At 41.8% G+C, this 15,596-nt stretch overlaps 2 protein-coding genes across 13 annotated transcripts in view; one reads left to right on the top strand and one right to left on the bottom strand.

Annotated features, from left to right (window-relative positions):
* The window catches only part of LOC101174819 (glutamate receptor ionotropic, delta-1), a 492,295-nt gene extending 488,653 nt beyond the window's left edge, over positions 1-3,642 (top strand). For all 3 annotated transcript variants that reach the window (XM_023949511.1, XM_023949512.1, XM_023949513.1), the window contains one exon: positions 2,608-3,642. In XM_023949511.1, the coding sequence (XP_023805279.1) occupies positions 2,608-3,059 (452 nt within the window). In that variant the 3' untranslated portion in view covers positions 3,060-3,642. The remainder of the gene's footprint in view (positions 1-2,607) is intronic.
* A 1,222-nt stretch (positions 3,643-4,864) lies between these two features.
* Positions 4,865-15,596, bottom strand: part of LOC105353814 (serine-rich coiled-coil domain-containing protein 2) — a 38,791-nt gene continuing 28,059 nt past the window's right edge. For 2 of the 10 annotated variants that reach the window (XR_002289879.2, XM_020702048.2), the window contains 3 exons: positions 12,940-12,979; positions 9,228-9,300; positions 4,865-5,706 (listed from right to left, as the gene is read on the bottom strand). Coding sequence is in view for 8 of the 10 variants with exons in the window: in XM_020702048.2 (XP_020557707.1) it covers positions 9,255-9,300; positions 12,940-12,979 (86 nt within the window). In the remaining 2 variants the exon portion in view is untranslated. Of the gene's footprint in view, positions 9,301-12,934; positions 12,980-15,596 lie in introns of all 10 variants that reach the window. The other 8 variants (XM_011473549.3, XM_011473548.3, XR_002289878.2 and 5 more) reach the window with 7 other exon arrangements.

Genomic DNA, 15,596 nt, shown 5'->3' on the forward strand with positions numbered 1-15,596 from the left:
ATGAATTATGAAACAGCTTCAGGAAATTGTCCTTAATCTCCAAAAATTTGACTTAACATATATGAACTTTTTGACTTGCAGGGTGAGATTTTCTTAATGAAACATTACATATAAACTTTGACTGTCTGCCAAGGTACACATGTGATCTTATAAGTTTAGTTAGACACTCAGAAAACATACGTGAAAATGGAGGGAGGAAGAGCGGCCTACTTTGTGTCCCAACCATGCTCAGTGTGTTTGTACTACTTTGTCTGTGAAGGGCAGGGTACCGAGCAGGGAAATGGGTTTAAAATTGCAGGTATATTACCTAAAATACAGTATTTAGCAAACAACAGGCCCCTCAGCTTTTTACACAGTTACAGATGCAGCGCACAGTCGTTTTAACTCTAGATGTGTAACGTGTGTGTTTGGGTACCACTGCATACCTGTGGGTGTACATGGGTGTATATGTACAGGGGTATTATATGTCTATCCCTTGTGCTATAGATGACCCCCCCCTTCCATTGAGGTGTTCTCCCTACCATGACAAAGGTGGATAAAGGTGGAAAGATTTCATGTAATCCATGGACACCAGTGAAGATCACAAATCATTGAAGAAAAAAGGTTCAGAGCACTGTCTAGTGGGTCTAGATGACCCAACTCCCAATGGTAAAGTGCCTAGGATAGCGCAAGGGATAAAGGTGTGCCTGATCATAAAAGAAAAAAGGTTCAGAGCTCACTTGATGTGCAGCTCATGCCTGGCTTTGTCCATTACCTTTACACCCCACAGATGTGGATGGTTATTCATTAAAGACCCACTCCGATCATCCTTGAGCTCTCTTCAAAGGGTTCACAGTGGTTTATTACTAATGATTGTCATTTTCACCCCAAATATTGAAAAAAACTGTCATCTTCTGCAGAGCAGCAGTAGTTCAAACATTCACCTTCCTGCCTTCCTGTTGCTGACAGCTGTCTGTTTACACACTTACTAGCTTACAGCCCTTCAAACCCCCGACCTAACAGCAGTGGTGCAACAATAATGAGCAGCATCGGCCGTACAGTTCTGATCCAGGTTCCAGCTCAGACAAGGAAAACAAAGACGTTCATGGATCTAAGTGGTGGCTGCATCAGAATGGAGCGGAGCAGGGAGTTTGTGGCTCCCCCATTGCATTTTCTACGTCACAAATATGGTCTGAGCTGCACGGTGGTGCAGTGGTTAGTGCCTTTGCCTTATAGCCAGAAGGCCCTGATTCAGGACTCAGGAATCTTCATTGTCATTTTATCACAGTGATAAAACAAAATTAGGTTATCTGGTCCCGGGCCAGCCGTTTACAGTGAGAAGACACGAATAAGTAACTATCAATGGTATGTGGTATGGTATGGTTCCTATTGAGTATTGCACAGTGGAGAATATGTTACAAAATTGCCCAGTGGAGAGTATATTATAGTATTGCACAGTCCTGCGATATTGCACTTTAGATTTAGCAAATTGTCCATGGGACTGGGGGTTACAGATTCAAATCCCAGCTGGGACCTCTATATGTGAAGTTTGCATGTTCTCCTCGTGCATGCGTAAGTTTTCTCTGGGCAGTCCGGTATCCTCCCAAAGAACAAAAAAAAGTGCTTCATAGGTTGGTTGACTACTCTAGACTACTTGACTACTAAATTGTCCCTAGGTGTGAATGTGTGGCTCTGCGATGGACTGGCGACTGGTTTAAGGTGTACCTCGCCATTCTCCATCAGTATCCAGGTTAGGTTCTAGCAGCTCTGTGACCTCGAAAGGAATATAACATGTTTAGGAAATGGATGGATGGACAAATGACAATCTTTTTCAAACACAATTTTTCATTCGCTCCTGATTCACTATGATTTAAATAAAGAAATACTCAGAAATGCAATTGTAACCCTTGTGCTATCTTAGATGACCCCCCCCCTCCATTGACGTGTTCTCCCCACCATGACAAAGGTGGATAAAGGTGGAAAAATTTCATGTAATCCATGGACACCAGTGAAGATCACAAATCATTGAAGAAAAAAGGTTCAGAGCACTGTCTAGTGGGTCTAGATGACCCAACTCCCAACGTTAAAGTCCCTAGGATAGCACAAGGGTTAAGCTGAATTGTCTTTATAAATGTCCATCAAAAAAATGCTACAAAACATGTAAAAAAAAATGTGCATCAGAGTGGTTCTTTAAGTCTTTCCAAGTATGCACTGCTGCATTCTGAAGAGGTGCAGCATTAGCCGACATTTGCATGACTTGTTCTATAAATTGAGCTGTTCTGACAGAATCTAGCAAAGGGAAAACCACTAGTAGTCGTCTCTGTGGCGGAATAAAAGTAGTAAAATAAAAAATCTGTTCAGGATGTTGATTTTTGTGTTCAATGGTTTTCCAAACAAAATTGGTGGCAGCTGTTTAGGAACCCACAGCTACGTTTGGGCTGTTGTACTGCACATGTCAAATGTGTCTGTTTGATGTCAATGTGCACTCAGGGATTGGTTATCATGAATTATGAATTGGTAATCCTGAATGTGGTCTCAGTGCAAACCAACCTGTCACCAATTTAAGTTTCTGTGTCCCTCCTTCCCTTTCTTCCTCACTCCCCCACCTCCCCGACCCCCATTCCTTAGGACAAAGAGGTGAACCTGGAGCAGGTGCACCGTCGAATGAACAATCTTTTGGACGAGGACTTGGTCCACAAGCAGATCCCCGGCCCCTCTATCGAGATCTCTGTGCTGGACATCAACAGCCAGGCTGCTCTGGTCCAGGGTCCAGAGTCCATGCGGGACTACCCTCCCTCGGGCCTCGCTGTGAATACATTCCTTCCCGAGGAGAGTGCTCCACCACCTCTTCCCCACCCTCATCATGGGGGGACCCTAGGCAGGATGCTGCCCCTGTCCCAGGGCCTTGGCAGCACCACACTGCCCCCCCACCACCCACTCAGCAGCACCAGCCTCAGCGGCAGCCTGCAGTGCAAACACAGGGCCCCCAACGGGGGGCTATTCCGGCAGAGCCCTGGCAAGACACCCATGCCAATGTCCTACCAGCCAGTCTCTGCAGGACACATACCCGAAGCCATTGATGCAAGCCACAGTACATCCATATAGAGGGGGGGGCTGCAATCTGGATTTGGATCCAGGTTCGGATGGGACTTTTGTCACGGAGTCAAAACACAACTGTACAAAGTACAATTTTTTACCATCGACTCTGAAGAGATGTCAAAAGATGGGGGCTGGGGTACTTTTTTTTTTCCTGTACACAAGTGTAAATAATAAAATAATTCAGTGAGGTTAAAGTGTATTTTGAATATTCTCAATTTTGAAGTTGACTTAAAAAAACAAAAGAATAAAAAATCTCTAGTTATACTTAAACTCTGAAATGTTCTGACGAGGTCGGTGGATTTGTAAATTTGGTTCCGTTAAAACACTGACACGGATCCATTGTGATTATTTTCTAAGTCTCCAATTAAAGGTTGTCCACAACTCCTTATGTAAACAAATAAACAAATACCCATGATACACCACTGTAGGGACATTTTTGTCAAACACCTAATGTTATGCACCTCTGTACCATTCTTGTATCCAGTATATTCTTCTCATTGGTCAGAAAATATTTACCCTTTTCTTTGTTTTGTATAAAATATAAAATAGACATGCCTTCTCTAACTGAAGTTTGGTTTTTATCCCGGCTCGAATGTTTCTGCTTTGTGTTTGGCCTCCTTTAACCCTTGTGCTATCTTAGATGACCCCCCCCCCCCCCCCTTCCATTGAGGTGTTCTCCCTACCATGACAAAGGTGGATAAAGGTGGAAAGATTTCATGTAATCCATGGACACCAGTGAAGTTCAGAGCACTGTCTAGTGGGTCTAGATGACCCACCTCCCAATGTTAAAGTGCCTAGGATAGCACAAGGGTTACAGGAGCCCTGCCGGAGTCCAACATACAATGAGAGCAGCTCCAACTTCCAGCCAGCTTTGCAAGCCAAGCTCCGGCTCATGTCATAACAGTCCTAAGTAAGGCTCTCTGGACCCCATCCTCATTCAGCCCACTCCATGGGCGCCTTATCCAACTCCACAAAACACATGGACTGGACTCGCAAACGCTCCCAAGCCCTCTAGCAACTTATCCCTTGTGCAATCCTAGGCACTTTACAGAGACTGTAGAATGTGACAGACATAACTGATGTCTGCTTTTTGGCTTGTAATACTGGATAGAAATTGTCTCTATAATTTTTGTTACCAGCTTTCCTAAATAATTGTTGTGATCAGCAGAGAGGAGGTCTTCTGATTTATAGTACCTACCTTTTGTCAAAAACAGCCATTAAAATCTTCTTTTATATTGTCCGAATCACACATGATGCAGCATTCTGTCTTTTTGCATCCAGTCCTCCTAGTTAGCATCTTTTCTAAACAGACGGATTTCTGTGCAACGTGCTCCTATGCTGCTCCACCTTTGTCTTAGAGAGGATCAGTGATGGCAATCCAAGACATCAGGGGCCATTGAGAGGGAATCCGCCTCCCAACCTCAGTTATTGTAGATTTCACATTTGCCACTAACCTTGACGATAATATTAACCATTTAATACTGGTGCCTAAAATCAACCATACAAACAAGAACGTAACCCTTGTGTTATCCTAGGCACTTTAATCTTGGGAGTTGGGTCATCTAGACCCACTAGACAGTGCTCTGAACCTTTCTTATTCAATGATTTGTGATCTTCACTGGTGTCCATGGATTACATGAAATCTTTCCACCTTTATCCACCTTTGTCATGGTAGAGAGAACACCTCAATGGAAGGGTGGGGGGGGGGGGGTCATCTAAGATAGCACCAGGGTTAATGAACCACAATTGAAAACTTTGACTCACAGCTGAAGTTGAAGCACTGACACAATTTTTCATATATTTTTATTGGTCAGACCCATCTCAGTCAACTGCAAACCAGAACCAGAAACATTAATGAACAGCTTCAATGAATTCTTACAGTGAAAAATCTGACTAAAATCCAGCCAAACTCCTCTACAGCTAACCAAAGCTGGTTTCCCATTTTAGTCATACTATTAAAAAAAGAATAATTTAATAAGGGTTAATAATATTATCTGTGTATTGACCCTTAAATGGGAATGGATGGCCCCTCCCAACATGAACCCAGCAGGTGCTTCTGTTTGGGGCTTTAAAGTGCATTTTAAAAGAGATCATCATTAAGACAAAGAAACGAAACATAATAGATGAGCAATTAATATTGCTATCAATTTACACAGTCAGATCTCACTGACTCACTGTAATGACAGTAGTTTATCATAAATAAGAATTAATACAGCAGCATAAACAGTTTTTTATATTGCACAAAAATTACACATAAAATCAAGTTCAAAAAGCAGACAGGAAATGCTTGATGCTTGTACTTAAGTTTTCAAACTAAAAGTCTTTTTACAACCAAAGATGTCGGAATCTTAAAAAAATGACATGACAGTAAATCTAAATTCTAACACAAACGAATTAAATAAAATCATAACTCAGACTACAAGTAATATTCATTCTTTTCCTCTCTGTCTTCATTCAAATGTGAATTCAGACTTTTTTCCCACTCAGAGCACTGAAATCCAGACCCTAACCCAGGTAAAAGTCCTCCACTCCTGCATTTGTGTGCCCCTCCTATTCAGTTTCCATGGCCACACCTGGAGGTCACCAGCTTGTAGCCAGATCACACGTGATCCACTGGGTAGATTCTGTCTGTGTTTCAAATACAGATGGGAATTGTCAGTCTGTGTTTCAGAGACTATAACCTTAAGTCTGCAACACTGACAAAAAGCTTCATGTGAAACATTCTTGGACTGAAATATTTAATAAAAAAGGTGGAGAAGTGATTACTGAGAATTTTCATAGTTTAAAAAAAAAACAATGTACTGTCATCTCAAGAATTTTAGATTTATTGGCAACAAATACTCTTCTGTTTGTCATTAAGTGACAAAAGCAGGTTTTGCTGCAGAATTAAAGCACTAATTAGCTTTTCAAACGTGATGTTTGATTTTCAGTCTTGAACCTACTGAGAACAGAAACAGCTGCTGTTGTTTAGTCTACATTTCATAATAAGCATATTTTCAAGAATTCAGACGCTTTTCTCTTAAAACAACGTTTGATGTTTTGAGTTTGTATTAAGCATGAAATAATCATGTAAGCAAAGGTGTGACTGCACATTCTTCATTGCCTTTAACGCTTCAGTGACTGAGTTTGTTGTAAATGTCATTCCATACACATATACATATTACAGTAGCTGCTGTGAGAATTTGAGTGTTTCAAATGATATGAGACAAATGGAATCAAAGTCTGTAGATTATTTTTTTTTTATTATTAAACTGAAAGCAAATCTAGTTTGAAAAGGTTTTATAATTGTGGACTTTTAGTAGCACTGAGAAATGCAAATCTTTCTTGCATATTTCACAGACTCTCCAGCAGAGATTTTAATGGAGGTTAACCCTTGCGCTATCCTAGGCACTTTAACATTGGGAGTTGGGTCATTTAGACCCACTAGACAGTGCTCTGAACCTTTTGTCTTCAATGATTTGTGATCTTCACTGGTGTCCATGGATTACATGAAATCTTTCCACCTTTATCCACCTTTGTCATGGTAGGGAGAACACCTCAATGGAAGGGGGGGGTCATCTGGACCCCATAGGATAGCACAAGGGTTAATGAACCAAAGTTTTTAAAGAATTATTCCCTCTGAGCTTTCATTACTGATGCATTACTTTTTAAATTTACCGTTGGTAACTGTGACAGGCTTTTGGCAGTCTGAAAACCACAGCCTCAATCAGCTCTTCGGCACAAACTACAGAAATAAAAAAAAATAAAAAATAATTGACAGTTTAATTATGGGTCAAATTCTTCTCTGCATTAGACCCATCCCTTGGGGAAGCGGTGAGCTGCAGCCACACTGCGCTCAGGAGGCAGTAGCATTGAGGGTATTGCCCAAGTGCCCTCACTGGGTGATGTTAATTGCTCGCCATTGATATGGTAATTGCCCCATTACCATTGTTTATTCCCCTTCGGGAATCGAACCCTGGATTCCTGCTATACAGCGTTGAGAAATGTTAATATGAAAAACATCTTTTCAGATGAACCACAAGTTTAGATCCTCAGCTTGTTTTTCAGTATTTTTTATACACTAAAAAAATACTTTTATGTGAATATTAGTCCTTTCTGAACTCAGGAACAAAGGCTAAGTTCACACTGCAGGCTGAAACGACCCTATTTTTGCCCCTATGCAACCCAAATCCGATCTTTTCATGACAGTCTGAACAACACAGATCCGATCTTTTCAATTGCGATCCAGGCCACTTGGGTATGCCGCCTGATTCCGAAACGTATCCGATCTTTTCAATTGCAACCGCCGTCTGACTGGCCAGGCGGCTTGATTCCGAACCATACGTCATTGATACGCAACAAACGTCATAATTTTGCGTTGAAGTAGGCGGAATCGAGAACATAAACGTCAACCATGGCGGACGATGCTGCAGAGACCAGTCAGTGGAAGGGAAGCGAGGTCACCCATTGGATTCATATTTGGGGTGACCGCTCTATTCAGGCTAAACTCAAAGGATCTTATTGCAACTGGGCGGTTTTTGAAAATATTTCCAGCTAAATGGCCGAGCCTAATGTTGAACCTTTCCCGCCATGACTTTTTTCTTTTTTCTTTCTCCCCTTTCCGACCGTGATCAGAAGTGCGGGGGACCCAAGGTGGATCCTCCTCCTCCCTGTTCTGACCCTTAGATTCTCCAGAGTGGGTTAATAATGAGTCCATAGCTGGGGGAAACTTTCTTCTATTACCGTTCTCCTTCCACCGTAACACACAACATGAATGCGCGCCCTCACTACCCCCCTGTCACTCCCTCCTACGCTGCACGCGCTCTTCTCCTGTCTCTACGGCGCAAGTGGCCCCAGCACATACACCTCCTCATTCCACAACAGTGGGTCCGGACGATCCCGACTCCATCGCCTTCTTAAAATGAGAAGATTGTAATTGTGCTGCTCCTTCGTGAAAATAAATTTAATATTGCAAAAAGAGCTCCACTGTTGACAACACTGTTGTTGGCATCCATTGTTCCCATTGGCTCTGCGAACAACGAGTAACGTCGTTCACTGTTGAGTACTCTTCTGCACATGGGGGTCAGTTTTGGGTCGTCTCACGGTCACACTGGAGACCACAAAAGTTCAGATTTACTTGGAAATGTGAACGGTATTGCAAAAAAAAAAAAAAAAAAAAAAAAAAAAAAAAAAAAAAAAATCGGATTTTTTCAAAAAATCCAAATTGAGCATTAAGGCTTGCAGTGTGAACGATGATATACTGTGTCGTACCACATAGACTGGAACAAACTTTCTATATTTTAAATTGTTGACTAAAAAAAGCGTGTAAAGGAACATAGAATTTGGTATCTGTGTTTAGAAACTCAAAGGATGAAGTTAGGCCCAACCAAGATCTGAGTAGGAGAGAATCTCTGCCACTTTAGATGATAAAGCTAAAGCTGTTTGCAAGTGTTTTGGTAAATGCAGTGGAAAGCAAATTGAAAAGCTGAAAGATTTCTCAGTCTTAGCCTTTGCGATTTGGATCATTTTCTTCTTCAGAACATCAGCTGCAGATGCCAATAATTACAATGAACTTGTCTGTCATTCTAGGAAACATTTTAAATAAACCAAAAAGTTAAGAACTGCAGTGTCACTAACAGCAAGAAGAAGCGTGGGAGGACACGGCTGATGGTACAAAGCAAAGAAGATCTTCCAATCAGAAGGCACAGATCCCCGCTTTCTTTCTTGCAGTTTGTTTTTCTGCACTTTTTTTTCTAGCTTGGATATGAAGTGATCAAAATGATGTTTCCCTCATCTTCATTGACGTGAAGAACCAGGAGGTAAGCTGGAGGGAGAAGCGTGAACAGTTGTTTGCTGGCTCCTCTGTGGCTCTTTGGTTTGGGGGGGTGGGATGGATGAACAGGAGGTGGAAGCCATTGCTTTGACCTTTGCCCTTGAAATGTTTTTATGGGGGTCCAACGGCGGCTTGGAGACCCTGGATTTAGGGGAGGTGTCGGACGGGAGGAGTTGGAACTTGGAGGGCTGTGGTGATAACAGGACTTTGCTGGAAGTTCCACCCGACGGCTCCGTCTTGCGTATTTTTCGGTTATGTCCTTCTCTCTGGCTTATTTGGTTGGTATAAGGGGAGAGGAGGAGTTTGTCTGATGGGGGAGACGGCTGGGTGGGGTTACCTGGACTGGGAGCATGGGTTGGTGAAGTCAGTGGTTTCTGGGCGTTGAAGCTGGAGAAGTCAAGTATTGGAGACTGTAACAACAAAACAAACCTCTTTCAATGTGCAGCAGAAACAAAAATGACTCTTTAGGAACATCTGAGACAAACATGCTAGGAAGACAAATGACAAAGAATCAGGATTTAGATGAATCTGAGGTTTTGAAAAGTAATTAATGGGATGGAGAGAGGATGAAAGGGGATAGAATGCTATTTTTCCAGCAATAAGGCACTTTGGATTATAGGGCGCATTGAGCAAAACATCATATAAAGTGACTTGACTACACTACCCAGAATGCCTACAGAGGCCTACAAGCAGACGGTTGGTCACAAAGGTTGATGCAAACATTTTTTTTAGCAAACTGTGCTGTTCTACATGTTTGCCTTTTTCAATTAATTCCCAAAAATGTTTAGAAATGTTCAGTTGCAACAAAGTACAAAACAAAAAACACACTTTTTCAGTTGTTGAAAAAAAGTATGCATCCACCCGCGAGGCTCCTGATGGCGCCAGCTGCAATGCTCTGACAATCCGACAAGCAGTTTTACTTTGTGCTTTAAGTCGTAATAATACATTTGGGAAAATGATTTGGCGCAGAAAATCAGTTTTAAGACAGTAAACACAACCAAAATTCATACATAAAGCAAACCAGATGAAAAGGTTTTTGAGAAAATTAAAGCTTTTTACCTGCGCCTCACTGTTCAAATAATAAGGTGGTCATTTTAGACTCTGATCTGGGAGTCTGTGTGACGCTGCTTTGACAGATGAAATACTGTTATGAATGTGCATGTTTCTTGTTGTTCCTCTGCTTCATTTGTTTCATTCCTCAAAAGGAACCAGGAAGCACCAAATGTTGCTGTTCCACCAATCACCACTAGGAGCAGGTTGGTAAAGGGAGCAATTCGCCATTGACTCCAATATTATGACCAATTTTATAACCAAAAGAAAAAAACAGTCTGGTGTCAAACTGAAAGAGCAGGCCAACATTTTGAAACATCACACAAGTGGAGGGCTGGATATGATGTTCTGATATGACTATGTAGATCAGGGGTCTCAAACTCAATTTACCTGGGGGCCACTGAAGGCAGGGCCGTAACTTCAACGCACCCACGCAACTAGTCAGTGTCTGAGAGCCAATAAATTTGTATGGAACATATACTATACTAATACTATACTCTATTATTAACTGTTTTCTGCACAAAATTTACTTATAAAACTCTCATTCAAATAAAATACGTAAATAAAAAAATCAAGAAGTAAATAAATCAGTAATACATTTCTGTTTATTTAGTCTTCTATATCTACTGTTTTCTAATTTAAACGTCCCTATTAACACAGTTTAGTTAACACTGTTGAATTATAACTATTAAACACTAAAGAAGACTCCAATTCTACAGTTCTGTAACCTCCATCGATGGTTCTGAACACGGCTTCTCTTGTCTTCTTACTGCTGGACACTTGGCAGCACTTCCTCCCAAACAGCTGAGACCCTCAGTGTGGATGAAGATGATTTTCAGGAAATCTGGACTGGACTTGCACTTATTGAAATTGGGGGTGGAAAAGTCAGAGAGGATGTGCTCTCAATTCTGAGTCCGTGTTGAATGTTTTTTTAAAAGTTTACTCTTTAAACCACAAATCAGTAAAGGAGAAACAAAGTTCAGTAACCATTTTTGGATTTTCTATCTTATGACTTTTTGCACATTTGAACCCTGGTCACACGTTATTGTAGAGCAGCCGGTCAGACACTCCTATATTTTTATAAAAAACGGATGGACATTCATGTTGGCGACACCAAATATGTGCAGCCAAGATGCACAATAAGCATGTTTGAGATCACCCAGCTGGACGGAACGCTGCGCAGATCACCTGGTGTGAGACGGATGTTTTTGCTTTTGCTCCAACATCACCTGTCAATCATCACAAAAGTATCACCAGAAAGGGGCGGGAGCAAGACCCCAACCTGTGCAAACGCAGATGGAAATGTAATACTGCACTGACTGCAAGCCGCCAATTGAATACAAAACAGTGCATTGTGGGAAATGTGTCCTGACGGTTTTTGTAGTTGAGTGATCAATTAAAATAATTTAAAATACCTATTGATTAAAAAAAGGCTACATACATTACACAACATTAAAATAAATATAAAAGATATAATAACACAGATCATCCTGGGGGGGAGAGGCAGATTAAAACTAAATTGAATGTTAAGGACAACTCCAACTTCCTGTTCTCCTTCAGTCTCGCTGCAGATTCGCCTTCACCCCCGCCCCCCCCCGCGCCTGGTCTCCCAAACATACAGGCGCGTCGCTGGTTCATCTCAAACTCGTCTACTGTTGCATTTTCACATGTCACACGTATTTTCAGTGTGTCTAAGACTAAATCATGTTGTTTTCTCGCACGTGTTTAATTTTAGAGACCCGTTAGGTGTCACGCGTGTAGCTGTGGGACATTTTTCTGCGACCCGACTCTCCTGTGGGAGCGGAGAGAACCGTTTGGTCGCGTTGAACGCCGCCGCGCGCTTAACCGTAACCATAACCCTCCTTCGTGTCTACGCGACCCACAAACAAGTTCAGAAACCGCTGCATGGATCTAGAAAATTACGAGCGAATAAATACGTTCTAATAAGGAAAGTAAGGAACTCCTTAATGTGGTCCTAGCATGTAGCATGGGATAGACTTTCATATTGAGGCGGGGGCCGCAAAATATCCTCTTGGGGGCCGCGAATAGCCCGCGGACCGCGGGTTTGAGACCCCTGATGTAGATACTTCAACATCTAAACAGTCTAAACCTCCAAAACCTATTCTCCACATTTTCTTCTTCTCTGATGGTTCAGCACGTCTCCACAGAGAAGCACTCATATTCCTTATGAACAATTCCTCATGCAGCTGCTTCCTCTGCTTCTGCTCCTGTCTTCTGCACAGCAGGCCTTCTGTCAAAACAGCTCTTCTGGACCAATATGTTTGGTTTTGAGTTTGTAACCTGCAGAACTACAGAAGCTTGTCCTTTACAGATGGAGAGCAAAGACTTGATAAATGCGAGATATTACATTAAATATGAAAAAATGTTCTTGAAAAAAAAGAAGTTTTCAGAGTTTTTGTTCTCTTTCAGGTCCTCAGACCTTCTGTTTTGCTCCTTGTTTGTATGTTTCAAATGTCTGCTGTAATTTTGTATTACATAAAAAATAGAAAGACTATAAATAAAATGAAAAAAAAAACTTGTCATCAAAGAAGAGAGTCAAAATCAAAGTTCTTCACCAAGTCTTCTGGGTTTTAATCAAGTCAAAACACAATCAAATATAGATAAGAAATATTGTTCAACAATAAGTCCCAAAAGTTGTGCATCAACAATAAATTCATTTCTATTTGTAGTCATTTTATTTTGTTTCTTTAGGACTCAGTCTAACCAACAGCAACTGATCCCTCATGGAGATGTCGACAAATGCATCTGTTTAATTCAAAAGAAATGGTCACAAATAATGAAAATGGTTAGAAAATGATCCAATAAGAGTTTGGTAAATGAATTAGACACTTCCTTTAGTTTAGAAGGGGGGAGCTTTAACCCCCCCCCCGGTCGTATCCCACTCCAACAAACTCCGGACTCCTTTCACTTCAATTTAAAATGAGTGTAAAACAAAGAGTGGAATTAAGCAGGTAATGTGAAGGAAAACAGTACCGTACCACGCAGTGTCACTGAAGTAAATCACCAGGTTTTCCACTCCTGCATGGGGGCAGTGGGGGAAGCAACAGGGGAGATGACAGGAGGACACAACAGTTAGAGGGGCAGCTACAGTCACTCAGATGAGAGAGGAACCAGGAAAAAAATCTGCCATCAGTCATTCCTACAACAATCCACCAATTCTTTTTATATTAGCCAATTTAACTTTAGTCAGTTTTAATTTACCAGATGAGCAAGAATGAAGGATCTCAGTTTAATCAGGTGAAGATCTTTAAATGAAACTAAAACTTTGGAGCTTTATATTTGTTTTTGGGGTGTCTGTCCAGGTCTATCACAGGTATTAGACTCCAAAACGCAATGCCCCACAGATGTTTTCCAACTTGCCTGCATTTTATCGGAAAAACACACCTGATCCAGGTAATCGGTAGCAGAAAAGGCAGAGTTTCTATAAAAAAAGATAAAAAAATAAAAATGGAATGATGCCAACCCTTCATGGTCCGGAGTCTAATACCTTTCTAAAAATTAAAAAGGTAAGGCTTTTTCAATGCAAGATTAGAGTTTGAAGGTCTGTATACTACACTATAGTACAGACCACATACATGCAGTCTTGGAAGTGTACTGAATACTTCTTCAGACCAAATTGGAACACTTTACAATATAAAGATGGTATAAAAAGTAACCTTAAAGTATACCGCCTCACTTTTAGCAAAGACATACTTGTAGTACACTTAAATAGACTTCTTTTAGAGAAGGTTAAGAAAAATAAATACAGCAGTAGAATTCAATCACACGTTTGCTGCATTGGAAACGTTTTTCAGGATTATTAAGTTCAAATAAACAGAATTTTGTAGAAAGGCTACAATAGTTTAAGCCTTTTAAAAAACGCAAAGCACTGGCTACAGCTAAGAAGAATTTAGAAAAACAAAGTTTCTGATTTTGGAAAAATTAAAGTCCCTATATCATGAGGTTTAAGGGTAATATAATGTTAAATCCTCACAAAAAACAGTATCCATAACATATATGGATATTGTTTACTATAAATGGCTTAAGATTAAATCTAGCCACAGGGGTTGCAAGCCAGTTGCCTCTGTGCCGGTCCCAAGCCCGGATAAATAGAGAGGGTTGCGTCAGGAAGGGCATCCGGCGTAAAAATTGCCAAAATAACCATGCGAATCATCCACAACACTTTAGACATACCGGATCGGTCGAGGCCCGGGTTAACAACGACCGCCACCGATGCTGTTAACCTACAGGGTGTCGGTGGAAATTTGACTACTGTTGGTGGAAGAAAGAGGGGAGGCAGAAGGGTCCGTGGCCAGAGAGAGAAGGGAAAAGGCAGGAACATAGGTTTGAGAATAGGGACTCTTAACGTTGGCACAATGACAGGGAAAGGCAGAGAGCTGGCAGACATGATGGAGAGAAGGAAGGTAGATGTACTGTGTGTGCAGGAGACAAGGTGGAAGGGCAGCAAGGCACGTAGTATTGGAGGAGGATACAAACTGTTCTATCATGGTGTTGATAGGAAGAGAAACGGGGTAGGTGTGATTCTGAAGGGGGAGTTTGTAAACAGTGTTCTAGAGGTGAAAAGAGTCTCAGACAGGATGATGAGCCTAAAGTTAGAAATCGAAGGGGTGATGGTGAATGTAGTCAGTGGGTATGCGCCACAGGTTGGCTGTGAGTTAGAAGTGAAGGAGAGATTCTGGAGTGAGTTGGATGAGGTCATACAGAGTTTCCCCAGAGGAGAGAGAGTTGTTATTGGAGCAGACTTTAATGGGTATGTTGGTGAGGGCAACAGAGGTGATGAGGAGGTGATGGGCAGGTTTGGTCTGAAGGAAAGGAATCTGGAGGGACAGATGGTGGTGGACTTTGTGAAGAGGATGGAAATGGCGGTAGTCAACACTTACTTCCAGAAGAGAGAGGAACATAGAGTGACATACAGAAGTGGAGGTAGGAGTACTCAGGTGGACTACATCCTATGTAGACGAGGTCATTTGAGAGAGGTTAATGACTGCAAAGTGGTAGTAGGAGAGAGTGTAGCCAGACAGCACCGCATGGTGGTGTGTAAAATGACTCTGGAGGTCAGGAAGAAGAAGAGAGGGAAAACAGAAAAGAAGACCAATTGGTGGAAGCTACAGAATGAAGAAACTTGTGAGGAATTTAGGCAGATGTTGAGACAGGTCCTGGGTGGTCAGGATGAGCTTCCAGATGACTGGGAAACTACAGCAGAGATTATCAGGGAAACAGGTATGAAGGTGCTAGGTGTGTCATCTGGAAAGAGGAAAGACGGTAAAGAGACTTGGTGGTGGAATGAGGAAGTACAGGAATGCGTCCAGAGGAAGAGGTTGGCTAAAAAGAAGTGGGATGTAGAAAGGACTGAGGAATGTAGACAGGAGTACAAGGAAGCGCAGCGTAGAGTGAAGAGAGAGGTGGCAAAGGCCAAACAGAAGGCTTACGATGAGCTATATGACAGGTTAGACACAAAGGAAGGAGAGAAGGACTTGTACAGGCTAGCCAGACAGAGAGACAGAGATGGGAAGGACGTGCTACAGATAAGGGTGATTAAGGACAGAGATGGAAAGGTGCTAACAACCCAGGAGAGTGTACAGAAAAGATGGAAGGAGTATTTTGAGGAGCTGATGAACGTGGAAAATGACAGGGA

The sequence above is a fragment of the Oryzias latipes genome, chromosome 19 (assembly GCF_002234675.1).
Source record: "Oryzias latipes chromosome 19, ASM223467v1".
Classification (NCBI taxonomy): Eukaryota; Metazoa; Chordata; class Actinopteri; order Beloniformes; family Adrianichthyidae; genus Oryzias; species Oryzias latipes.